Consider the following 24317-nt stretch of genomic DNA (forward strand, 5'->3'; position numbering starts at 1 on the left):
GAAGATGGCACATTCAATTCAAAAACCATAGCCAAAGGTATCAAGTCTGACTCAGTTCCTCCTCCTCCTTCGCCACGTCGGCTTGCCTCGAGTCCATGACCCCGCTGAGGTGCGTGTACGCGATCACCACTTTGGCAATCTGCGGCATGTCCTTGATGCTCAGAAACGCCTGCCCGTGGTCCTTGCCCGCGAGGTACATCAGCTCCAGCTCGCCACGGCCCGTCCATCGAGCGGGCGTCGTGGCCCACTCGATCTTGTCGTAACGGGTGTATTTGAGGTCGCCGAAGTAGACGTAGCTCGCCACGGCGTCCGGGTCCGTGACGCAGTCCTCACCGCCTAATACCACCGTCGTGCGCTTGCCCTGCAGCTGTGGCGTCCAGAGGATGAAGTCCTGCCAGCGGAAGCGGCGGCCGAGCGTTTGCGCGACCATGGGGTCCGTGGCGATGAACCAAATCTCCCACTCGTTGCCCCATCTCGGCTTCCGCCGGGTGAAGTTGTAGGCCACGGCGGGGAGATGGAGTAGTAGCGAGACCGGGTCGATGAGCACGACGGAGTCAATCTTGGCCGCGATCTCGGGCCTCTGCAGCAGGGGCGACACGAAGAGGGTACCGAAGGAGTTGCCGACGAAGACAAAGTCGTTGTAGTTCTGCTGCTTGATGATGGCATCCATGCCGTCGACGAGCTCCTTGGTGGTCTGCATGGGCGGGCAGATGTGCGAGCAGACCGGGAGGATCTCGATGGCGAGGATGCCGACGTCTTTGGGAACGCTCCACAGCCAGAGGAGGTAGGGGAGCATGCCGACACCGATGCCGTGCATGAACAGGATGGGCCGCTGGGTGGTGGACGTGTGCGGGCGGACGAAGTAGCTGAGCTTGGGGTCGGCCGACTCATTGGGCGAGAGCAGCGTCATGGGCCGCCAGGGGAAAACGGAGAAGAAGGTACCGCGAGGTTGGCGGTAGAACTTGAATCCTCTGACGAACAGAACGAGGGTCGCGAAGAAGTCGAGCGAGCCTATTATCTGCAGAGACATGTCAGTCGGGGGAGGGACCTCGCGGTTCCACTCGAAGGGGCAAAGACTTACAAGGTAGAAGACCAGACTTCGATGGGTGATGTCGATGGGATCGAAGCTGAGGCGCAGCGGGGTGGAATCGCCGTAGCCTTCCTTGATGGTGACGCCGGCCCGCTCCTCGGCATTCGCAATGTACTCCTCCAGCTCCTCGTCGTGTTCCCCCGGGTTGCCCTGCTTTTCGAACAGCGCCCACATCAACCAGTCTTTGACATTTTCCCTACGGATGTCGCTCAAATGGGCGTTGCAGTGCCACTTGCGGATGTACTGCTCAATATCCGGCGCATGGTCCAAACCTTGGGAGAAGAAGCGGCGCCGCTCCTCTCGCGTTAGCTCCGTAGGTTGGAGCCCGGGCCCTTGCAGTCGGCGACGGTAGGGGACGAACCAAGCAAAGTAGAAGATGATTTCGATGGCGCCGATGACCTCAATGACGATGGATACGGGGTGGGCGATGCCGGGCACGCCGGCGAGGGCGAGGATGAGCCAAAAGTAGAGGAAACAGAGGAGGCCCAGGTATTGGAAGAATACCACCATGGCCCTCACGAGGATGAGTTCGGGGACCGACTTTCCCACGAGCATCTTGCTGAGGGGGAGCTAAGTCAACGACAAGCGCTAGCGACTAAGTAGTTTGCTGGTGTAAAAAAAGCGCGCGAACCACCAGGCGTATCTTGGCATGGACAACGTCCTGTCGGGAAAAAAAACACCTTGTAAGACGGAGGAGTGCAGCGGCGGGCGTGCCGCGATCTTAATATTGGCGGGCAACGCAGGGCGACCGTTCGATGAGCCTTGCGTCAGAGATCAACGAAACGGCATGGATCCGGCATGTAGAGAATGGCCGTCCCGAGGACTTTCCGCTTCTCCACGCTTGTGATTTCGGGGGTTTGCGTGGTGCTCCTCAAGTTCGCAGCTAGAACTTTCCGCCGCGTTTCCTGCGCGTCCGGACACTTGCCCTGGCTGCGAAGGAAACGGGTACGAAGGTTGCGGGGGCTAACGTTGGGACGAAACTCAAACGATGCTTTTCCCGGCGCAGCCAGTTGGCCAATTCTTGAGGAGACCTGCTTGCGTTCTGGTCCCAGTAATAGAGCTAGCATCGGCACCCGAGGCCAGAACGAAACGACACAGTCTGTGCTGGAGAGAGCCCGGTGGGATCGACCAAGGGGAATGCGAGTATCATGCAGGGAGTTGCCTGTACCGTGAGGGCCAGTGAGGCCCCTGGGGTTTAGGATGGGTTCAAAGCCGGTTGCCCAATGCAGATGATGCATTCGCGTGAGGAACTACTGGGAGAGAGCGGTCTCTGGCCTCCTTGGAAGAATCAGTCGACCCTGAGGAGGAGGGTGCTCGGCTGTGACAGGCCAACTCGACATGTGCCATCTATATTCACATGGAACGGCGGAAACGAGTAACAGTTTCGTGCCGTTCTAATGCACGGATTCGTATATGGACAGGCGAGATCGAAAAGGTAGCCAAAGCAGCAATAGATGACGCGTTATTGAAGGCTTCCCCTCAAGTTCGAACATCGTGGCCTAGGATCAAGAAACCTGGTCACATCTGATCTCAGGAGTGAACATACCTCGTCTGGCTTTACCTGAGGAGTCGCAGGGAGTTTCGGTTGTTGGATGGAGACGCAACGGGTAGGAGACGGACTGACTTTATGCGTCTATGCGTCACGAGGGAAGGGGAGATAAGATACGTACCCCGTTGGTTGGGCATGGTGAGCGTATGCCGTATTCGGTTTAATGCCAAGTCACTCACGTGAGTCATGTGATGTGCTTCTGGTTTACAATAACCTTGTCCGGTCTACCTAGGCTTGTACGGTGGAGACCCACTACCACGTGAGAAAGTCTCCACTCTAGGTACGTACTTACTTGTAAGCTACGGAGTACAAGTGTGTGTGTGAATGTGGCTTGGTCTTGGGCGTCTCCGATTGGACGCCACCGGAGGAACATTCTAACCGCAATCCAGCCTTGCTGACTCCCTTTGGCCGTTTCTCTCCAACTTTGGTGTTCAACGCCGACTCGGCACAACTATGCTCTCCCGCGACCCATTGTGGCTTGCGCAAGGCCTCGCATCGTCGTCTCTCAGGGGATCTTCTGGACCGCTTCCATGTAGGATAAAAGCGCTTGAGATTTCTCGTTCTGCAAAAAAGAAACGGAAAGGTTCTCTCTCTCTCTCTTTCATCTTCATCAGGCTCAAATCGCTCTTTGAACCAACCATCGTATCCTGCATCTGAGCCGAGTCAATATTATCGTGCTTTATCGTATCTCACTGGCCACATCACGTAACCTTCTCTGTCACTCGTCGATTAAAAAAAAAAAAGAAGAAGAAGAAAAGCTTATCTGTGGATTACCGTTCCAGCCGATCTGCCCCTCCTCGCCCCACCAGCTCCAGACTCACTGCCCCGTCAGCGCCCCCCCATTCGCATCCGTAATCGGTTCCGTCCCGGCACAGACCACCTTGCGGCATGTCATCCGCAAATCCCAAGACTATTCTGTTCCTCGGAGCCACCGGCGGCTGCGGCCTGTCAGCTCTGCGCCGCTCCCTTGACGCCGGCTTCACGTGCATCGCCCTGTGCCGCACCCCCTCCAAGCTGGCCTCCATCCTGCTGCCTGAACAATATCCCAACCTGCGGGTTGCGCAGGGCAACGCCCACGATGCCGACGTCGTTGCCCGCCACCTCGTTTCGCCTCTAGACGCAACCCGATTCGTTGACGCCGTCGTCTCCTCCATTGGCGCATGGTTCGATATGCGCAAGATGAACCTCGAAGACGTCCACGTGTGCGAAAAGGGCATGGCCGTCCTGCTCGATGCCGTCAGAAAACTGCGCGCAGAGAAAGGTGTCTCTGGGAACCCGCGCATCCTTGGGCTTAGCAGCACCGGCATCTCAAAGTTTGCCAGGGACATGCCTTTTATCGTTGCGCCACTCTACAAGGGACTGCTGCACGTCCCCCATGAGGACAAGCGCGCCATGGAGGAACTGCTGTTTGCCAGCAACGAGGCTTGGACTGTTGTCCGTGCCAGTCTCCTCACCAACAGCAAGGAGCGACCGTCGGGTGCTGTCCGAGTTGGGATTGAGGACCCCGTCAAGGGCGTGGAGCAGCTTGCTATTGGGTACTCCATTTCGCGCGAGGACGTCGGCCGGTGGATATTTGAAAATGTTCTCCAGAAGGGTGGCAACGATGAGTTCGTCCGCAAAGTTGCAACCATCACTTACTGACCACCTCTTACGGTCCTCCCTTCCTGTCTGATAGAAACTCCCTCTTCCCCTGATATCTCACTTTCCGAGCTATTCCACTTTACCAGTTAATATAGTATTGGACAATTTTCATACATGAAAGAGATGCCACGATTCATCCGCTTTTGTGGGATGCCTGCGCAAAGCCTCTTCGCCTTAGTCCGCCTATGCTTATCCTCGTCTCCTCGGAGCTCGCTCGCACAGGCAATGGGTCTAGCATCAGCATCGTTTTTGAAGTAGCTTACTTCATCCTGCGTTTGATAAAGCGAACGAAATCGTCGACGCCTTCAGGTTCGGTTATCCAGTGGCCGCCATATTCGTACTCGTGCCACTCGACGTTCGCTTTGTCCACGTTGCGCAAAGCGTCTCATCGGTGCCACAAGTTTACGATCGGATGGATAGGAATACCCCATGGTTCCATCAGTCCTGCTTGCTCGACGATCCGGAAGTCCGTGATCGAGTACGGTTATACATGTAGTTGGCTGCATAATGAGGGGGCTAAAGAACCAGATTCTCGGCGCCACGTACATACCCGCCGCGAATCAAGATTTGGATCATCAATGCTGACACATTATTGGCCAAGTGATACGGTGACATATGGAGCTCAGCCGTACATCAGCTTATGCTGTTCAAGTCTCACCAAGGTTGAATTCCATCTTTGTTCACAACCTTTCCAACATCAGCATCCCGCTCACCCTCCACAACCTGTTTGATCAGAAAGCCGCCCTGGCTTGGTTCGCCCGCGCCCATCTTCTTTAACAGTTCGGGGTTTCCACCCAAGCCAGTGGCCAGGAACCCTGGAGAGATGCACCACACCTTGACACCGTCGGCCTTAAGTAACCAGTGCCAATGGAGCATAACCATGTTGAGCGCGGTTTTACTCGAGCGGTATCCTGCCTGCGCCGTGAAGGGCTTCGGCCAACCCGCCGGCGGGACACTCTGGGGCTGAAAGGGCAATAAGCCAAGGGTTTCAATGCCGTGGAGGTTGGAGAGGCCGCTAGTTACGAACAAAATGCGGGGGTCGGAGGATTTGAGAAGAAGAGGAACGAATACGTGGGTGATGACATGCGTGCCTGTCGTATTGACATCATATGATTTATTGAAGTTTTGACGGAGGGCCTTAATATCCTCTGGGTTGTAGTTCTGAGGGTTGAAGTCGTAACTGGCGCCTATCAATTGATTAGACGAGGAACATACTCTTCATAGCGGTGTTGGAATATTTGGCCAAACATACCAGCGTTGTTTACCAAAACATCGAGGACCCCGTGCTTGTCCTTAATGCTCTGAAAAGCCTTTGTTATGGAATCATCGTCCACAATATCGACTTGTAGGACTTCCAGAGAGCTGGTCGTAGATGGAAACTCTTTTTCAAGTTCTGAAATGGCAACTGCGCCCTTGTCAAGAGACCTCGACCCCATGATGATGTGATAAGGTCCTTTAGATTGCAGGAGGGCCCTGATGGTCTCGAACCCGATGCCGGTGTTGGCACCGGTGATGAGCACAATGCGTTTAGAAGACATGATGATAAGCCTGGACCATTGAACTATTTCCGAGAAGCGTCAAGTTCCAGGCGACGAGAACCCTCAAAGTGTTGATAAACTTTGTACTCAAAGGTTGTGGAGTAGCAGCGTCTTGCATCTTAATATGAGCCCATAACCATGGAGTTTACGCCCGGACTTAAGCGCAGGTGGCTGCAAAACAGGCCAGCGGTTAGAAAACCAGCTTGGTGCGGTGGCTTTTTTAACTGCCCTAATACAAAGATTTGTCTTGTATTAGTCTAAAAGTTTGGCGAGGACCAGATTACTACTCTCATCAGGTCCTGACATCCAACCAATCTGTCAGTCTGTTGCCATCCTAGTGTCCAACATGGCGATGAAAACTTAAGTTTCGGGTATTGGCCAAAGAACGGAAGGGTAATTGCATCGATACCCGTGCACTTAAAAGCACAGTAGCGAGCACGAAGACGCGAGGTCCTATGGTCGAGAAGGCTCTCTGCTGATAAGAAGGATGCTAGTATCCTCTGGCAGGTAACGAGTGGGGGCGGGGGCCATCAGTATTCGGTTTTCGGGGCCGGGCGGGCCCGGGGCTGGCTTCCCTAACTCCGGTCGCGGCGGTGACTCTTGGGTGCCGCGATAACCTTCTACTAGTACGTTAGTGTACGGGGCTGCCCATGACAGTTTGATCGCTTAGACCGCTTAGACCCGTGCCCTCGACACAATTCCCTCGAGAATGCTTGCTCGTACTTTTTGACAACATCGTAGCTCAACACCCCTAATTCGCCTTTCACCGAAACAGAGGCGGGATATTGCGGACCATCCCGTTTTTTCTAAGTTCACCCACCATGACAGTCAAATCAGTTCTTATCGTTGGCGCCAACGGCACATTAGGCGCCAAAATCCTCGACGCTCTCGTCGCTGCCAAGTCATTCAAGCTCAGTGCTCTAAAGAGAGCTAGTTCCCGGAGCAAGCTCCCGTATCCCACAGAGCAGGTAGAAATCATCGAGGTTGACGATGATCTTTCTTTCGAGGGTCTTGAGAAGGCCTTCAAAGGCCAGGATGTCGTCATCGTAAGCTTTCGACTGCGTAACTTGGAGCAGCACTTGCGCATCGCCGAGGCCGCTTCGGCTGCGGGGGTGCAGCATTTCATGCCCGCCGACTTCGGCAGTATTGACGCCGACAACCCCCGCGCGCGGGAACTTATCCCGCTGTACCGCTACAAGCTCGCCGTCCGTCAAAGGGCTCAGGAATTGGCAGACAAAAACCCCAACTTTGCCTGGACAGGCATTGTATGTGGCCACTTTTTCGACTGGGGAGTCAAGGAAGGGTTCTTGCATGCATATCTGGACAGGAAAGCAATCGATGTCATCGACGGCGGCAACATCAAAGCCTCCGTTGCGACGCTTCCGAGAGTTGGCGAAGCTGTCGTGCGCATTCTTGACCTGGGTGTCACCGAAGTTACGAAGAACAAAACGTTGTTTATCCAGAGCTTCTGCATCACACAGAACGAGCTGCTTCAGAGTCTCGAGAAAGCGACGGGATCAAGGTGGACTGTGAAGAAGGTCGAGTCGGAAAGTTTTATTGAGGAACACAAGAAAAAGGCCGACGCTGGTGATGCCGAGGCGATTGAGGATCTTGTTTTTGCTGTCGGCCAACTGGACGCAAATTGGACCGAGCGGGACGGCTTCGCTATGAAGACTCTAGGACTCGAAGATGAGGACTTGGACGCTGTTATCGCAGAAGTTGTAGCCAACCCGGCGGTCTAGTGCGCAGCGAGATGATAGCCACCAATAAAGGCCGAATAAATACAGGAACTGGACACGAGATCAGAATGGAAATGATAAATACTGCCAGCGGCAATCGTGATATGCTTGAGATGTAGATTTTCGACCGAACAACATTGAGAGGAACGTCTAAACAAAGAAGTACCTAGACGAACAATCGTTCTTTGTCAGTAACTCTTTGTTTCAAAGACTCGCTATAACGTTGGGAAGATCCGTCATGTCCTCCAGAAAAGCATTGAATTCTGACTTGACCTTCTCCATATCCTCGTCCACGTCGTCAGTCCACCGATGCACATAGACGGTTTTCATGCCAACCTTCTTAGCCCCGCGCAGGTCATACGCGTGAGCAGCGACCAACACTACCTCCTCTGGCTTGAGTTGTACCAGCTCTAGAGCCTTGTTATATGCATCCGGACTGGGTTTGTAGACTCCCAAGAGTTGACTGGAGAACAACATGTTAAAGCTGAGTCCCGAAAACCGGACAAGGTCCAGTTGCAGTCGTGTTGTACCGTTAGCGTGTACAAAGACTTCAAGGCCGAGATCGTCGCGGAGGTTCTGAATGGCTTCTGGGACTTCAGCCCAGGCGGGCTGGGAGTGCCAGGCTTCGATCAAACGTGCTTTGACACTAGAGTTGAAATGAGCGGCATGCTTCGGAGATTGCTCGAGGAGATTGTTGAGGACGCGCGCAAATGTGATGTCAACGTCCTCAGGTTGGAGGTCTCTACGATATCGCTTGGAGATCTCAATAAAGTATTGCCTGCGCCATTCGAGGGCGAATTCCGAAGCTTCGTCTTTGGGAATTGGCGAAGGTAGACACTTCATCACGCTAGCATGCCAGTTGAGGCATGTGCCCATGAAGTCGAAGAACACAGCCCTGATTTTGGGTTGCTGCTGAGCCATGGTTGACGAGGTCATTAGGCAGAGTGAAGTTGGTATGGTCAGAGTTAGGAGTGAGAGAACCATTGAATTTGCGTCCGTTCTATGCAATTAGTAATTCCCTAGGGCTGTAGTCATTTGTAAGCTGACTGCTAACTATACTACAGGAATCCTTAGCCTGACATGTTCCCCCACTGCTTTTGTATGGACATGATGTGCCTTAGGCTTGTGTACGTTTATACATACACTACTATGACGATTGAAGCGCTGGTATTTGCTCGAATATATCGACTGTATCATGCTCGGGGCTTGGATGATACACGACAGAAATATCAATCAATAAGCACCGAGACAACATTGCCACCCGGACTTCTGCTGGACTTGGTGTTGAAAGGCTAAGTGCTGCACCAGAGCCGGTTGGTGGAGGAGCCAAGGTAGCTCCGAGCGACTGACGATCCCGACAATGGCAAGCTAAAAATTGTTGGCGCATAGATTCATGCGGGTCCATGGAGACGAACATTGTTGGGACGAACGCTCGCTGCGTAGGGGATAGCACGTGGGTGTTTTATACTTGCATTCAAGAAACGTCGGTTCTGTCATCAATTTACATGATCCAACGTTGGTCGGCACACCCATGTATGCTAAAATAAGGACAAAATTCCTGGGTCCATGCTGTTGCCGTGCCTTTCGGTCTGCGGAGCGACAACATCGACGCACGAGATGTCTGGATCGAGAGTGAGGAATCGGAACGAAGCATCCGCCGATCTGTATAAGACGATGTCATGTTGAAGACACTTAGCTCTTTGGCTCTATCTTATTAGTACTATAGATTAATTTTAATGATAGCTGATGGTTTCTGTACCTGTCTTCGTTGAGGGCTCATCGATATCTATCGGCGGAGAACTCGCTTTTCAAGTGTTCTCAAAGGCATATAGAACAGTGCGCTTAAAATGAATGCCACCTCAAATCCAATGTCACCAGTGACCTTAGCAATTGGTCCGGTCCACCAAGCCTGGGCCATGCAGGGAACAACGAGGCCAAAACTCAGGATGCCCGCAGCAAGAGCCGCAACACCACTGGGTAAACTGGAAGTAACGTTCCAACTATGGTAATCATACAGTTCGACATCTCCTTTGCGGAAAACAAAATGCTCGACCACGACGATGCCGACGAAGGACGCAGACCAGTACCCGATCAATGCCACAAAGTTCTCCAAATTCAAGAAAAAGTCATCAGCGGCCTTGATGGCAACTGGGATCATGACGGCTGTGACCACGATCGAGAAGACATAGCGAGGAACCCGCACCAGCGAAGGAACCAATGTCTGGAAGTTGAGTGTGATGGCATACATTGTGCCGGAGATATTGCCGAGAAGGGTAAATGCCAGAACAACGACGACGAATTTGCCAAACCCACCTGCTGGCGCAAGCATGGCAGCCAATACGCCGCCCACAAGTGTCGAATCGTAGCCCTTTTGCCATTCAGGCACATTGGCTATGGCACCACCGATGGCGCTGCCGAGCGTCATCAAAAGAATGGTGGGCAGAACCAAACCGATGTAGCTGTAAGCGAACACACGGTACCTAGGAACAGTCAGTTACGGGGACAGTGGATATGTGCTTTGAAAGGTCAAGATACTGACGAAGCACCCCGGACCCTGGGGTCAAAGTAGGTGGTAAGATCTGAAGCAATACACGCCCATGGAATCATGTAAGATGACACAATCATACCGAAGTTCAAAATCGATGAAGCTGTTGCAGGAGTCATGTCGGTTTGTTCCCGGAGTCTCGAGCCTCCGCATCCAGTGGCGATCACTATCGCAATGACTGCCGGGATGAAAGCATAGGTCTCGTAGAAATGCAAGACCTTGAACCCACAGAAGGAGATCGAAAGGGACAGGAGAGCAATAAGCACGATACCTAAATCCGGGCTGAGAGCACTGTTGGTAACGGCAGAAAGGCATTGGCCGCCGACGACGCAGATAATGACACAGAAGCCCGTCAGTGTGGCTAGGTTAAGCACCACAGGCACGGAGACAAGATACCGTCTAAAAGGCGTGTCAGCAAAGATGTGAGAGGAACTACTGAGAAAAAACGTACCCGAAACTATATCGCGCTTGAATCATTGATCGCATGCCCGTCTTGGGACCCAGGGTGGCAAGAAAAGCCGGAGCCAGCGTCGAGAGCAAGGTGAAAAAGAGAATAACAAAGGACGAGTCTCGAAGATTCAGGCCAAAGAGTGACGGTCCCAGCATTCCAAACGTTATCCTTGAAGAGATTAGGGGCAGGCTGATTGGGTGTTTCTTGTGCCAGTGACTCACGGAAGGATATTGGCATTCATGGAACACCAGACAGTGAAGGCGTTGAGGTACCGAGTAGATGTCCGCTCCGCCAGCGGGATTGGCTTGATACCTTCCTCTTCGACTTGAACCAACTGCAACGCCTTGTGAAATAGGCTTTTGATGGTTCCGCGATCATTCTCAATTCTCGTTGTGTCATATCCCTTCTCTTCGTCATGAGATTGCCCTTCCGTTGATGTTGGGCGTGATGCTTCGATATCCGCCATGGCTCACAGAAGCCTCTCCCCTTGAATCCTGAAAAGAAAGTGAAACGAATATCAAGTTTTTTTATGACACAAATGCTGTGTTGAGCGTTTTCAAAGTTAGCAACACAGTGTTGTGGGATCTTGAAACCGGTCTGTCTACTTGGTGCGCGCAAGAGTGGCAAGTTGATAATGAACGAAGAGACGCACGCGATGAGGTTTGATGTTGCGACAAATCAGTCATTCAAACAGCGAAGTCTGAAGAGCGCAATGGAACTGCAAGTCTCCACAATACGACCGCTGCAGAACAACCGCAACAAGGAGACGAAAGGTACGCGTCTCGAGAAGGAAGAGGCAATAATGATATCCCCTCAAGAGCGATAAGGCCCCATCTCCACTGCGGGCACCAGTAATCACCCCGCAAAGGTCAGAATATATATAGTACCTCTATTTACGCCTATTTTTGCCTATGCCAGAGGTACTAGTAATTTCCCTCCTTATAAAGAGCCACGTTATAAGTTAAGCAACTACAACAAGACTTTCTTTAAGACTTTCTTTACCAAGTGACGCTATTCCTAGATATCTTACCTAGGGCTACTTGTCTTTATTATAGGCAATTCTAGGTATAGGCAACAGCAAGGTTGCCTAGTAGACCTTAATATAGTCCTGTATTTCTCTAGTAGCTCTAGCAGCTCTAGCAGATATACTAGAGGTCACAGAGGTATTAGAATCAGAAGACATTATTAAATAGTTAATTATGTTGATTTTAGTAGTGTTACTATACAAAATAACATTGAGATAAATAGTGTTACGTCATGTATTCTTGTCATGTGCGCGTAGTGCGGAGAAATAAGTGGAGATGGGGCCTTATCGCTCTTGAGGGGATAGCCGGCTTCTGAAGATCCTTAGCTCGCCCAATACAGAGTAGTCGGGATTTGTCCTATGCCAGCAGCCATAACCCCTAGCGAGCGAAGATTGGTTGGCGAATTCGCAGACTAATGTACCTACCTATACTCTTATTTCCGCCCCGAAAGATTTCTTTGCCGATACTTTCGAGGCCTGTGGGCTTACCACCCCCGCGGGAACTAGGGCATGTGGTACTGATTCATGAATCGTGGGCTTGGCGCCACTCCAAGCTCCTTAGACTCTTGATGTCACTCGAGGTCGAGGAATTTTTCCAACTTTACCCTCTGATTCGTTATTTCGTCGCATATCCGCTTTCAACCAAGCCGCAAAAAGGGGCGGAAAAGTTTAATGCCCATCCCCTTTGATGATTCGGAATGCCCGTTGCACCCTAGGACGCTTCCACTTGGCGTTAAAGTGTATTATTCTACTCACGCTAGTGCTGTGACAGGCCCTTCTCGACCCAGTAGTGGATAAGATTAGTTTCAACAGCCAATTGGCCAGAGCCGGCAGACCCGTATGCGTTCGTTGGATAAGTAACCGTACAATTTCACTGGGCCGCTTTATGGTTGAGCAGCCCGACGAACGAGAGGTACGTGACATCCATCGAAACTTAAAACCGCAAGCTTAATCACTTGCTGGCTAGGAACCCTTCAGTTGACAATGCCACTTCGTAGCGATTGCTTCCATGGTCTTTGAGAAAAAGCCGGTACTTGCGGGGCAGCTGGTAGAATGACGGCCCCCTTTTAGTTGGTTCATGGTCTCTAAGCATACGGATATTTAGCAGACACCGCCACTACCAACACTGCCACTACTTGTCTATCCAACTAGAACACCACATTTCATCACCTAGAACAAGCCCGCGGCGGGACCAGGGGACAATCAAGCTCATTTATGCATGATCACGGCGGTGCTGCTCAAGGACGTACAGAGAAGTTGTGGACATGATGTCTCGCTGTACAAGAGAGAAGCTGAGCCGTAGAGCTTTGCTGTTTCCTTGACAAGGGCAAAAAGGTGATTATCACCTCACGTGATTGGTTTCCCAGTTATTGGGAATGCGGCAACATGAAGGGCAAACAGTGCATAATTCTCGGCATTGCGGATCTTGTTAGAATCAGAGAGTTTTGCACAGCTTGAGAAAGATAAGAGTTAGCTTACATGCTACCTAAAAATAGGACAAAAAATGGGCAGGGAAGGGAGAACTCACCATGCCGGGGAATAGCATTTACTGTTACTAGATCTGGCGGGGGGCGGCTCATCTACGTCCTCGGCAGGAGGGTCGGGAAACGTTGCCTTTGAGATATGCTGAAGCTCGTGCAGTAACAGGAAGCCTCTTGATGGCTTATCAGTCTTGCGATCTCTCCGATAATTGTCCACCATGTCAATATTTTTAGCAAAGACCTCATGCTTAAAGTAGGTGGGGCAGAAGCCGAGTATAGTTGGGCCTCTTGTTGAAGATTTGCCACGTGGCTCATAGATAGCGGTAGCTAAGTTCTCTGGACCACACATCTTGGCTGAATCGTTATCAGGAGGACATGCGTAGACAATAGAGTTGAACGTTGGTTTCTTGTTGTCTTTGATCGCCCTGAATTTGGGGACTTTGTCAAAATAAAACTGTGTCTTCTTTGTAGGAGAAGACAGATGTGACAAGGCGGTTCTGTAATGTTGCTTGATAAGGATGTCTACCATTTGAGGGGTAGCATTACCTAATATCTATTAGCTTGGACAATAACTAGGTATGATGCATAATAAAAAAGAACAACTTACTCTTTCCAAACCACAGGCTAAATGCAGGTGATGTTTCAGAGCCTCTACTTTTTAGTACATTAAGAGAATTTTCGGCAAGCCCATGTGCCTCCCTAATCCCAAATCGAATATATTCTAACTTGAGCTTGCTGCATGCCCATTCGCCCTGTGTGACGTAGTAAAAGTTGTCGAATTTGTCTTTATAGCCGCGGTCTTGCAGAAGGTGTGCTGCCGTCCCGGCAAGAAGTAAACTCCATAAACAGAGGAGGAGGGGTTGTGAAATACTGGGGCGCATCACATTCCTGTCTTTATTTACGCTTAAAGAAAGGAAAAGAGTTAACGAGGTGGGGGAATATATGTACAGAACATTTAAAGCAAGGACAGGTAAGAAAGTCAAGAAGGTCGGAAGGAGAACTCGGGATTTAAGCACTCGAGGTTGTAGGGAGACGCATAGGCTTATTAACGACAGTAGGAATATGTCGTAGTGAAACTTATGTGTAGTGGGAACTATAGGCCCACTGTTGTCATCACAGAATAAAGGAAGACGCTTCAGTACCAGCTAGTGCCTACCTGTTTTAATTACGCATAAGGAAGTCATCTGCCTTCCGTTAGGAAAGGTTATTCTATTCCGCCTGAGATAGATTCTGTTGCCCTTGGTCCCCCCCAGTCCCTTGCTCTCTGATTGGTCAGAAAAGGAATACGATAGCCATTGGTCGCATCTTTCTGGGTCGCGCTCTCTGCCACCGCACAGGGCAGTCCTATTATAGAAGGCAGTCAACTCACCTATCTTAGATAGGTGTAAATGCCCCCTTGGCAAAGAGTCTACAGACAAGCTGATAGTGCCCCCCCCCTGTCAACCCGAGAGTACTGTGCACGATAACAGCGATAACAGCAATAAACCTCATATCCTAAAGGCTGCAGGTTCAAATCCAATTCAAATACAGTTTTCTTAGATTTTTTTTTAATTCCAAAACGGCTCCGCTGGGGAGGGTTGGAATGGTCTAACCCACCCTGCTTCCTACGCTGCGCTCTGGGTCGGGATGGGCCAAGACCATCCCTTTTGCCTCTAGAGATAGTTGTGTTATCACTAAATCCACTGTCTGCTGAGCTTTATTGCTGTTATTGTGCACGGTACTCTCGGGGGACAATATCAGCTTGTCTGATCACTCCTTGGCAAAAAGGTCAGCCAGCACAGTTTGGAATCTGGGGCAGCCTGGGCATGCATATTTCACTAGCGTCTCCCCTAGATTACCGATCCGCTTTATCTCTGGCCGAACCGAACTCTCCGGCTCCATTGCGCCCGTTACGTACTGGAAAATAACAACTGCGACCTTTAATAATTAGACCTGGGTGTCAAACATGGTTACTTTTTTCGAAGCAACCAGCCCAGATCAGCGCGGCACTGCGCGGCTCATGAGACACGGCACGATTCAGAAGCTGTCAAGGTGTCCTCCTGCGACTACGGATGGCATCGACCCCCAAGCCCACCCATAGCAAAAGCTCAGCACCAACACACCAAACTGGATAGTCTACCGTCGCATCACGATCCCAACATGACAAAATGGCCAATCGACGACAACGGCGTGTCATAATCATCGCCGTCTTTCTTTTGGGCATTCTTGTCCTCCATGTTCTCCGCTCCAGCGTCTCACCGCCGCCTCGTCAACATGTAGACATCCGGCTCGTCAAGAGCAGCTTCGACTGGGCCAACCATCAGCACAAGTACCCGGTAGCTCCGTCCTCCATGCACCGCCTGCCGACCGAGCGTCCGAAAGCCCTCCCACAAGTCCAGTTCGACTTCGGCGACAAGCGCATGCGCCAGAACGATGCAACATCCGAATCGCGACGGCAGGCGGTCCGAGACGTCTTCGTCAAGAGCTGGAACAGCTACAAGGAGTACGCGTGGGGGTTCGACGAGCTGGCGCCCATCACTGCCAAGGGCAAAAATACATTTGGCGGCTATGCGGCTACGCTTGTCGATGCCCTCGACACGCTTTGGATAATGGGGTTGCGCGACGACTTTGACGCCGCCTTGCCCGTTATCGGGTCTATGGACTGGGACAACACCAAAGAAACGGCAGTCAATGTCTTCGAGACGACTATCCGACATCTCGGTGGCCTTCTGAGTGCCTACGACCTCAGCGGGGAGCCTGTCCTGCTCTCCAAGGCCATCGAACTGGGCGACATGCTCTATGCTTCTTTCGACACGCCAAACCGGATGCCGCCTTTTTGGCTCGACTTTGATGCCGCGAAGGCGGGAACCCTCGTGGCGGGCACTGCCGACCCTTCAGCATCGCCCTGCTCCCTGTCGCTCGAGTTCACGAGGCTATCGCAACTTACCGGAGACCCTAAGTATTTCGACGCCATCGAGAGGATCAAGCGGTTTCTGGAGAGGACGCAGCGCGAGAGCAAGCTGCCGGGCATGTGGCCAGCTCTCATCAACTTCAGGGACCAGTCCGTCACACAATACAACGAGTTCACGCTGGGTGCCCTGGCCGACTCCCTGTACGAGTATTTGCCAAAAATGTTCGCCTTGCTTGGAGGGACCGATCCGGCGTACGAGAGAATGTATCGCCACGCCATGCGAGTCGTCGAGGAGCATCTCCTTTTCCGCCCCATGCTCCCCGATGGCGAGGATATCCTCTTTTCTGGGTCGGCAGTTGTCGAAGGTAACGTAAGACATAACCCAGAGAGCCAGCACTTGGCATGCTTTACGGGTGGCATGTTCGGGCTCGGCGGTAAGCTGTTCGGAATCAAAGAGCACATGAGCATAGCCGAGAGGCTGGCGCGCGGCTGCGGCTGGGCCTATAGCTCCTTTCCCACGGGTGTCATGCCCGAGATCTTTGGCATGGTCGCTTGTGAGACGCTGGATAGTTGCGAGTGGGACGAGGATCGTTGGAAGCGCGAAGGCGCCTCCAATCTGAGAAAGGGCTTCTCAAATGCTCGTGACCCGCGATACATTCTCCGACCAGAGGCCATTGAGAGTATCTTCCTGATGTACAGGATGACCGGCAACCCCGAATACCAGGAGATGGCCTGGACCATGTTCCAATCGGTCGTCAAGGCCACCGAAACACAGCATGCGAACTCAGCCATTGAAGACGTAACGGTTGAAGGAGAGACAAGGAAGCTGGATTCAATGGAGGTACGTTGCAAAGAAAAGGTTCAGTACGGAAATGTGGCAACTAACCGTTTCTTGTAGAGCTTCTGGCTGGCCGAGACACTGAAATACTTTTACTTGATCTTCTCACCTCCCAGTCTCATCAGCCTGGACGAGTATGTACTGAATACGGAAGCACACCCACTTAGACGGCAATTCCCTTGAAAGGCGAAACTCGAGGGGTGTTCCCCACTCTACGGAAGAATGAGACTGAAGCATGCACGACCTCAACCGAGGATTGGCCACCACATCACCTCCTAATATTTACTGCATAAGGAACCTACTGTTGAAAGGCCACTTTCCTACATTGATCTGGCCAGCTCAGTCGTGTTGGGGGTACGCCTTCGATGGTTTGAGATACGGCTTGGTACCCCCATCAGGTAGAGTTCGAGGACTTGAAACAAAGCGTGCGCTGCCTCAGAGCTACATCGCATTCAAATTTGGGCACACGAAGTCAAACACCACATGTGCATCATGTCATAATCTTCTATTTGGCTATATGCAGGCCGATGAAGTCTAGGTGATATTGGTCCCGCCAGTCCACCTTCAGCCCAGGTCCCAACTCAGCATCAAATAAATTCATTTCACATCATATATGCAAGTTTCGGTTCCTGCAGATCGCTGTCCTCCTTATCCCCAACCATATCTTCTTCTCTTAGTGCTTCCATCTCAGTAGCGTGACCGAGGCCTTCTGGAACTCGTATGCGCCTTTGCCGTCCCACGTGCTCTCGGCAATACCAACGGGGTTCTCGTCACCCTTGTTGACAACCCGGACGTTCTCTCCGGTGACGGTGTAAACATGGATATCGGCGCCTTCCTTAACACCCTCGAGGTCGACGGCGAAGCTCTTGGTCTCGTGGATGTTGACGACGGCCAAGTTGACAAAGCCGTTGTCGTCAACAGTAGCACTGACGTCGAGATAAGGTGTCTCGATGGCCCCTCGGATCCAGTTGGGCTCGGTGGCACCCTCGTACTCGGGGGAGCGGACGTGGGTGGCGATGGTAGAGCCTCGCATATACTTGCTGAAGAGTAGCAAAGGCCACCAAGTGGTCTGCTTGGTGATGCTCTCTTTCGTGGTCATTAAAGGGGAGATGACATTGACAGACTGGGCGATGTTGGTCATGCCAATGTACTTGGCCTGGCGAACAAAAACGTTCAGCCAGACGCCAACGGCGAGGGCGTCTGATAGTGTGTAGCTGTTGGCTTGATCAGCGCTGTTTGACGGGGGAGGTGGGAGTTCATCGACAGAGGCTGAACTTACGCTTCCTCGCCACCCTCCTCACCGGGTGCTCTGGCAGGATCCCAAACATTCCACTCGTCGAAGCAGATCTTTTGTCTCTTACACGTGGGGGGGACCTTGTTCTCGATACGGGCAAGGTCTATGAGACCACCCGTAATCTCAATGGCACGTTCGGCCGCCCTAGGTGCTGTTCAGGGGGTCAGTTTCATGCTCATCCTGTCACAATAAGTGTTGTGGAAGACGGAATAACAAACCCGTGGCGTTCTTAAGGTGGTCTTCCGACGCGGTATAAAGGTGAATGCTGTGCATGTCGATCAGGGACGCCGTGGTGCTGCCACCGAGGCCATGCATACTCCACGTGATGCACTCCTTGATCACATAGGTATCCCAGCTACTGAAGCCAGTCTCACCGCAGAGGATCAGCTCTATGGAGGGATCAAGAAGCTTGAGCGCCTTGGCCCACTGGTACGCCTGCTTGGCGTAGTCTTCCTTGGTCATTTGGCCGACTTGCCAGGGACCCCACATCTCGTTGCCAAGGGCCCAGTATTTGACCTGGGCGTTATCGAGTGAGCGGGATGCACCCGTAAATGGTACGAAGCTTGGAGACTTACGTTGTAAGGTTTCTCGCGGCCATTCTGTCGACGGAGGTTGGCGTAATAAGTGTCCTTGTCAGAGTTGCAGTACTCGACCCACGCCAGAGCTTTGAGCAACATTCAATCAGTTGGAATCAATTCACAGGTACCATCTGTTGGCGGAAACGTGATGTTTGTGACGGGGAGCAGCTTACCCTCATCAAGCGTTCCGGTACCGAAGTTGAGGGCCAAGTAAGGCTCTGCTCCCACGACCTCACACCACTTCATGAACTCGTCCGTTCCGAACTCATTGCTTTCAACGCAGACCCAAGCCAGCTCGTGTCTAATGTAGGAACACGGCGTTAGCTTCTTGCTGCAAACACCAAGACAGGCTACCCGCACAGGGTTCAGGCCCTCGCAGGATTCAGCGTTGCCAGGGGGTTAGAGATCCCCAAGGCACAGACTGCAACTCCAGGATACGGGCTTCTTCTTTCGTACCTCTTGGGGCGCTTCTCTTTGGGACCAACGCCGTCAATCCAGTGGTAGGTCGCGACGAAATTTCCACCGGGATACCGTACAACAGGGCAGTTCAGCTCTTTGAAGGCTTCAATAACATCTTTACGGAAACCGTTCTCGTCGGAGAGCGGGTTGCCGGGATCGTAAATGCCGCCGTAAATACATCTTCCCATGTGCCTGTGGCGCAGGTATTAGCGAGTTATGACAGCGTGCTTGCATGAAATCGGAGGGTTCAGGCGAGCAAGAAGCGACAGCGTAGCGACGACGTACTCGGTGAAGCCACCATAGACGTTGTCATCGATCTTGGAGATGATGTGGGAGGGGTTCAAGGTGATGCTAGGGCGCACATCCTCTGCGATCTTGGTGAAGGTTGCCATAGCTGACTGATTCTGGCTTAGTTTGCGAATGGACCACGGAACAGTACGAAGTGGGTGGTGGGCGGCGGTGGTGGTCCGATTGAAGCTGTGGCTGGAAGTTCAGAGAATAAACAAGCAGCTAGTTGATGATGAGTGGCGGAAAACGGATGCGACCTGTTCACTGCCCAACTGACGCCGGATCTAGGCCGGAATTTGAACTCACCAGGGGGCGGGGGCAAGCGGTCAAACAACAGAAACGAACTGCGGAGTGGCACGAGGTGGCAGACAGCAGTGAGGGGTCAATAGTTCGGGCATAGGTAATCATCACTCTTTTCTTGGCATAGCCTCCCGCGACAGTCGATACAGGTGGGTTGGTCGAGTTGGGATACCTGGGCAAGCAAGATCAAACTGGGGTACGTAGCGAGGGGGAGGTGGGCGGTTCTCGATACAGCGGACACGTTGAACGGTTGGTAAACGGCAAACAGGTTCGAAGCGGAGAAGATGGGCGGCTCTCAGGTCTCGACTCTGCCACTTCCGAGGTGGTGCAACAGGCGCACGAATCATGGGGGCTACCATGCGGAGGAAGTCGACGATAAAGCAAATGCTAGGGGTCTCGGGGGTGGGCTAGTCGGTTCCGAGAGCGACAGGATTGGCATGCCTTATCAATACTGTGTACCTTGTACTCCGTACATATATGGGCGAATAGTGGTCTGGTGAGTGAAGGTTCGAAATTGGAATGGGGTTGGGATGGGGTCGAGGAAGACTTGGAGAGGGCAACAATGGGGGGATAATTGGAGATGCAAGGATGGGGGAATAGACTAGGTAGGTAGGAGGATGCAGGCCGAAGCACAATGCAAGTTGCAAGCTCTCGGGTACCACCCTACCTAGGAGGCAGCATGTGCGCATACGGACGTTGGCAGAGGGACACGACGGATTCTGTTGTCTCTTTCGCCGAAGAGCGTGGTGGGTGGTTCCAACTTCCAAGCGTCTATAACCAACGTAGTAGGTATGAAGACGGAGAGAGTCGCATGGGCTGCAATACTCGCCAATACCAGGCGCTCCGTTCGATCGATCAGGCCAAGTGTATCCGTATAGTAAGTAGTAAATAGCAGCAAGCAAGCAACTCGGCGGACGCAGTGGAACCACAGCGCTGGGCACAAGCGCGTGTCAAGACCTGCCAAGTGTGTCAGACAAGGGGCAGACATGGGTGCCAAAAACCGAGTATCGAAGGCAGGAAGATGCTGGTTGCCCAACAGGCACGGTTCCATAGAGCGCCATGTGTGTTTTGACGACGTTTAAGTGGTGGGTGTGGTGGTGTTGGTGAGCAAGTACGGATAGTGTAAAACGTGCCGAGGGAGTGCGGAGTAATCAGCCCGCTTGTTTCTCGCCAAGTCCCGAGGGCAAGGGCGAAGTACCTAGGTATCGGCGTGTGGTTGCCTCGTCCTTCCTCCGAGTGCGGGGCCCGGCCGGGGACCTACGTCATCTCCGATTGGCGCGCATATGTATTCGTTCGCACGATGTGCGGATACATATAGTACCTACCTTCCTACCTAGGCTGCTAGGTACCTAGGTAGGCATGGAGTACGTACACCAAGCACCCAAAGCTTGAATGTGCCTTCTAATATCCGTACCATCGTCCAATGTGACGACATTGGATGACAAAGGCGGGTTCGTATGGCTCACCCATCCAACCAGAATCTACTCTGTATATTGCCTTGCATGTTGTTCTCCAGAGTCTGGATGCATGTGAGGGAAAGTACGAAGAGTATCCATAACCCATCATCTCATCGAGCATCGAGGCACGTTTACGTCGACTCGTAGTCACCTAGGTACCAGACGGAAGAACACTACGTGTATGTCGATGAAGTGGGCCATTCTGATCACGACTATCCATACCACGGGTCGGGTCCTCATGCACTCTGTAAACGGGGCAAGGAAAAAGAAAACACTGATACTGAGGGATCCACACAGCAGGGAGCATCCTCCGATAACTATTCCGAACCGAGTCTTAGGTGCAGAATCTACGCAGCAATAAGTATATGGATATAGGACACTCTTTCTCGGTCATCAATATCAGGTGTCGACGCTGTCATAAAATGATGTACGGGTACAGGCAAACAAACACCGACAAGGCTTGCTATGCCGTGTGACAAGTGCCATCAGAGTTGAGCTTGACGCATATGCTCCACCCTCAGTCTTCGGTCGTCAACGTCTATCAATTTTGACTCGCCTTGTTGGTATCGTCGGTGTTGATGAGCCGAGCCAGCTTCCCTTTCCTTATCCGCACCAGCGACCACGTAAGGGGGTCGGTCCCCGCAACCCGGCCGCATCTACGTGGACTAGTTTACCTAATTCAGCTACCCCAGCAGCTTTTCCCCGCGTGTCGGCGTCCACATAAATCTGGGGATTTGGGGAAGCCCATAGAACCCGATATCCAGACCTCATCCAGAGGGCGCTAGCTTCTCCAACGCCCTTTGCACGGCTGTGCGCCTTTCTCGGGACTCAACGTGTGTCTATGTTGGCGGGCTGCCTCATGCACCCCAAACTCGAACACCCATGCGCGAACAACTCGCGGATCAACCTGGCATACCCTGGTTCAACCTGGGGCCTGGAGTCGGAAGCCGGGGTAACCGCCACCGATGCCTTTCTTTGATGGGCTGCCGGCCTACCAAACGTGGTAAGCCAGGGGGGTTTCATGGCCTCTTCCTTCACTCGCTTGCTTCTCCTAGCAACTCTACCATGCGCAACGCTAGCTTCGCACCCATGCCACGCTGCCCCTTGGGGTATTGAAAGCAGAGCATGCCCCGTGTCAAGCAGTTTGCCGGTCGATGTGACCTTCGGGAAGTGGATGCGGAGAAAACGTGGGGTCGGCCAAACATTCTATAAAGACGCGACGATCCCTTCGCGCGCATGCGATACAGTATGCGGAACGCCTTCCATTGCAGCCCGACGCGTCGGTTTAACCTGGACCCTCTGCAACATCTTCTTCCTTTGATCCTTTGGGCACTGGGAACCGTTCCCCATTACTGAAAAGTCCCTACCTCCCATAATCGATCGGCAGTCTTGCCTCATACTCTCCATCCACCATGGCCCTCCCTCCCAAGTGGTACCAGTTCCTTGTGAGCGTCTTCGCCTCGCTTGGTTCTTTCAACTACGGTTATGACCTGGGTGTCATTGCCTCCGCCATTGCTTCGGCATCTTTCAAGACCAAGTTTGGCGAGGATCCCAACAAGATGTATGTTGCCGATCCTTTGTCCATTTTGCCTCTCGCCGGCGCAGCCGTGGCCCCTGACATGTCGAATACCCCCATTACCCCCAGCTGACTCTTCGTCTCAGTGGTGCCGTCGTCTCCGTCTTCACTGGAGGTGGTTTCATTGGTGCTGGCCTTGCTGGCCCTACGGGTGACAGACTCGGCCGTAAGCTAACCATCCTAATCGGCGCTACCATATTCGTTCTCGGCGGTGCTCTCCAGGCCGGAGCGCGGTCCTTGGCCTTCCTCTATGCCGGCCGCGCTCTCGCTGGTATCGGGTATTTGAAAATCCCAGCCCTTGGTTACTGTCTAGATGTATTACTGACATGTTCCGCTTTGCAGTGTTGGTTTCCTGACTATGATCATCCCCATGTACCAAGCCGAGCTCTGCCACCCAAGTATCCGCGGACGAGTCACCGCTCTGCAACAGTTTATGCTCGGTGTTGGTGCTCTCTGTGCTGCATGGATCTCCTACGGCACGTACGTCGGATTTGCCGAGGACGATAACAACCAATGGCGTGTCAGCCTGGGAATCCAATGTATTCCCGGTGGCATCCTGGCTCTGCTCATTCTCTTGTTTCCCGAATCTCCTCGCTGGCTCATCGACCACGGCCGCCTCGATGACGGTCTCCATACTCTAGCCAAGCTGCATGCACACGGCGACGTCAATGATGCCTGGGTCCGCGCCGAGTTTGACCAGATTCAAGAATCCATCGCCTTGGAGCATGAAGGATCTGCCAAGTCCTACAAGGAGCTTTTCACCAACAAGTCCTGCTTCCGTCGCCTCTTTCTTGCTTGCGCTCTGCAGGGTTCGATCCAGATGACAGGTGTTAGTGCCATACAGTACTACTCCGTCGCCATCTACGAGAAAATCGGCATTGCTGGCGACGAAACTCTTCGCTATCAGGCCATCTCTTCCGTCATTGCCCTGGTCGCCCAGTTCCTTTGCATGATGCTCATCGACAAGACTGGCCGCCGGTGGCCCCTGATATTGGGTAATCTTGGCAATTGTGTTACTTTCATCATCGCAACCATTCTACTGGCAAAGTTCCCCCCCGGCTCTGAAAATGCCAGTGGAAGCGCCGCTTGGGGTTTTATTGCCATGACCTGGCTCTACAACTTCAGCTTCAGCGCCACCTGCGGCCCTCTCTCATGGATTATTCCCGCCGAGATCTTTGACATGAAGACTCGTTCCAAGGGTGTTTCCATCGCAACTATGACTTCGTACGCCTTCAACACCCTCATTGGACAGACGACCTCCGTTGCCCTTGATGACAAGAGCGGAATCGGCTGGCGCTGGTACATTCTCTTCATTGTAAGTCCTTATCTGGTTTGACCGTCATTCGATCAAGCTAACTTGGCCCCCCCACAGGTCTGCAACTTCACCAACGCCATCTTCTTTTGGGCCTTCCTTCCCGAGACCGCCAGGCGTCCTCTCGAAGAGATGAGATACCTCTTTACCGAGGCTCCGCTTTTCATCCCGACGTTGGACATGAAGACGGTGGAGACCCACGATCTCGAGCGAAGAGTCGAGGCCGTCGAGCAGAAGCGGGAACATGAAACCGAGCACATCTGATTG

The 24317-nt window shown here is 52.6% G+C and overlaps 11 protein-coding genes across 11 annotated transcripts; 5 read left to right on the forward strand and 6 right to left on the reverse strand.

The window, feature by feature from the left end:
* Positions 1-40: 40 nt before the first annotated feature.
* LY79DRAFT_514210 (uncharacterized protein) lies at positions 41-1645 on the reverse strand (the record flags this gene model as incomplete). The annotated part of the gene is made up of 2 exons (XM_060554579.1): positions 41-1018; positions 1082-1645. 2 exons carry the CDS (start codon positions 1643-1645, stop codon positions 41-43), a joined length of 1542 nt encoding a protein of 513 aa, XP_060414834.1.
* A 1882-nt stretch (positions 1646-3527) lies between these two features.
* Positions 3528-4280, forward strand: LY79DRAFT_514253 (uncharacterized protein; the record flags this gene model as incomplete). Its single annotated transcript, XM_060554585.1, has 1 exon — positions 3528-4280. The coding sequence occupies one exon, from the start codon at positions 3528-3530 to the stop codon at positions 4278-4280; it is 753 nt and encodes a 250-aa protein (XP_060414835.1).
* A 654-nt stretch (positions 4281-4934) lies between these two features.
* LY79DRAFT_589867 (short-chain dehydrogenase) lies at positions 4935-5818 on the reverse strand (the record flags this gene model as incomplete). The annotated part of the gene is made up of 2 exons (XM_060561074.1): positions 4935-5467; positions 5533-5818. 2 exons carry the CDS (start codon positions 5816-5818, stop codon positions 4935-4937), a joined length of 819 nt encoding a protein of 272 aa, XP_060414836.1.
* Positions 5819-6639: 821 nt separating this feature from the next.
* Positions 6640-7560, forward strand: LY79DRAFT_579357 (NmrA-like family protein; the record flags this gene model as incomplete). The annotated part of the gene is made up of 1 exon (XM_060560020.1): positions 6640-7560. One exon carries the CDS (start codon positions 6640-6642, stop codon positions 7558-7560), a length of 921 nt encoding a protein of 306 aa, XP_060414837.1.
* A 201-nt stretch (positions 7561-7761) lies between these two features.
* Positions 7762-8493, reverse strand: LY79DRAFT_514269 (haloacid dehalogenase; the record flags this gene model as incomplete). The annotated part of the gene is made up of 1 exon (XM_060554589.1): positions 7762-8493. One exon carries the CDS (start codon positions 8491-8493, stop codon positions 7762-7764), a length of 732 nt encoding a protein of 243 aa, XP_060414838.1.
* An 840-nt stretch (positions 8494-9333) lies between these two features.
* Positions 9334-11329, reverse strand: LY79DRAFT_685647 (NCS1 nucleoside transporter; the record flags this gene model as incomplete). The annotated part of the gene is made up of 5 exons (XM_060564645.1): positions 10775-11329; positions 10554-10721; positions 10097-10501; positions 9433-10037; positions 9334-9374 (listed from the first exon to the last, which is right to left on the reverse strand). The coding sequence occupies exons 1-5, from the start codon at positions 11017-11019 to the stop codon at positions 9334-9336; spliced, it is 1464 nt and encodes a 487-aa protein (XP_060414839.1). The 5' UTR covers positions 11020-11329.
* Positions 11330-12483: 1154 nt separating this feature from the next.
* Positions 12484-14003, reverse strand: LY79DRAFT_552205 (uncharacterized protein). The gene is made up of 3 exons (XM_060557701.1): positions 13666-14003; positions 13106-13604; positions 12484-13030 (listed from the first exon to the last, which is right to left on the reverse strand). Exons 1-3 carry the CDS (start codon positions 13937-13939, stop codon positions 12925-12927), a joined length of 879 nt encoding a protein of 292 aa, XP_060414840.1. The 5' UTR covers positions 13940-14003; the 3' UTR covers positions 12484-12924.
* A 941-nt stretch (positions 14004-14944) lies between these two features.
* Positions 14945-17214, forward strand: LY79DRAFT_181187 (family 47 glycosyl hydrolase). The gene is made up of 2 exons (XM_060551304.1): positions 14945-16789; positions 16847-17214. Exons 1-2 carry the CDS (start codon positions 15206-15208, stop codon positions 16967-16969), a joined length of 1707 nt encoding a protein of 568 aa, XP_060414841.1. The 5' UTR covers positions 14945-15205; the 3' UTR covers positions 16970-17214.
* A 245-nt stretch (positions 17215-17459) lies between these two features.
* On the reverse strand, positions 17460-19509 carry LY79DRAFT_669349 (alpha-L-arabinofuranosidase; the record flags this gene model as incomplete). Its single annotated transcript, XM_060563628.1, has 7 exons — positions 17460-18000; positions 18066-18231; positions 18299-18596; positions 18656-18744; positions 18832-18959; positions 19115-19309; positions 19403-19509. 7 exons carry the CDS (start codon positions 19507-19509, stop codon positions 17460-17462), a joined length of 1524 nt encoding a protein of 507 aa, XP_060414842.1.
* An 830-nt stretch (positions 19510-20339) lies between these two features.
* Positions 20340-21603, forward strand: LY79DRAFT_658985 (uncharacterized protein; the record flags this gene model as incomplete). Its single annotated transcript, XM_060562733.1, has 4 exons — positions 20340-20582; positions 21051-21058; positions 21318-21500; positions 21538-21603. The coding sequence occupies 4 exons, from the start codon at positions 20340-20342 to the stop codon at positions 21581-21583; spliced, it is 480 nt and encodes a 159-aa protein (XP_060414843.1). The 3' UTR covers positions 21584-21603.
* Positions 21604-22574: 971 nt separating this feature from the next.
* LY79DRAFT_514268 (general substrate transporter) lies at positions 22575-24314 on the forward strand (the record flags this gene model as incomplete). The annotated part of the gene is made up of 4 exons (XM_060554588.1): positions 22575-22723; positions 22825-23016; positions 23081-24053; positions 24111-24314. The coding sequence occupies 4 exons, from the start codon at positions 22575-22577 to the stop codon at positions 24312-24314; spliced, it is 1518 nt and encodes a 505-aa protein (XP_060414844.1).
* Positions 24315-24317: the final 3 nt, after the last annotated feature.

The sequence above is a fragment of the Colletotrichum navitas genome (assembly GCF_030913465.1).
Source record: "Colletotrichum navitas strain CBS 125086 chromosome Unknown LY79scaffold_25, whole genome shotgun sequence".
NCBI classification, from domain to species: domain Eukaryota; kingdom Fungi; phylum Ascomycota; class Sordariomycetes; order Glomerellales; family Glomerellaceae; genus Colletotrichum; species Colletotrichum navitas.

Excerpts from the sequence above, each read along its gene's own strand:
- LY79DRAFT_181187 (XM_060551304.1), top strand. The coding sequence starts at position 15,206 with ATGGCCAATCGACGACAACGGCGTGTCATAATCATCGCCGTCTTTCTT. Across the intron at positions 16,790-16,846 it reads GGAAGCTGGATTCAATGGAG|AGCTTCTGGCTGGCCGAGAC; the intron begins GTACGTTGCAAA and ends CGTTTCTTGTAG.
- LY79DRAFT_552205 (XM_060557701.1), bottom strand. The coding sequence starts at position 13,939 with ATGCGCCCCAGTATTTCACAACCCCTCCTCCTCTGTTTATGGAGTTTA. Across the intron at positions 13,605-13,665 it reads TAGCCTGTGGTTTGGAAAGA|GTAATGCTACCCCTCAAATG; the intron begins GTAAGTTGTTCT and ends AATAGATATTAG. Across the intron at positions 13,031-13,105 it reads AAATGCTATTCCCCGGCATG|CTGTGCAAAACTCTCTGATT; the intron begins GTGAGTTCTCCC and ends ATCTTTCTCAAG.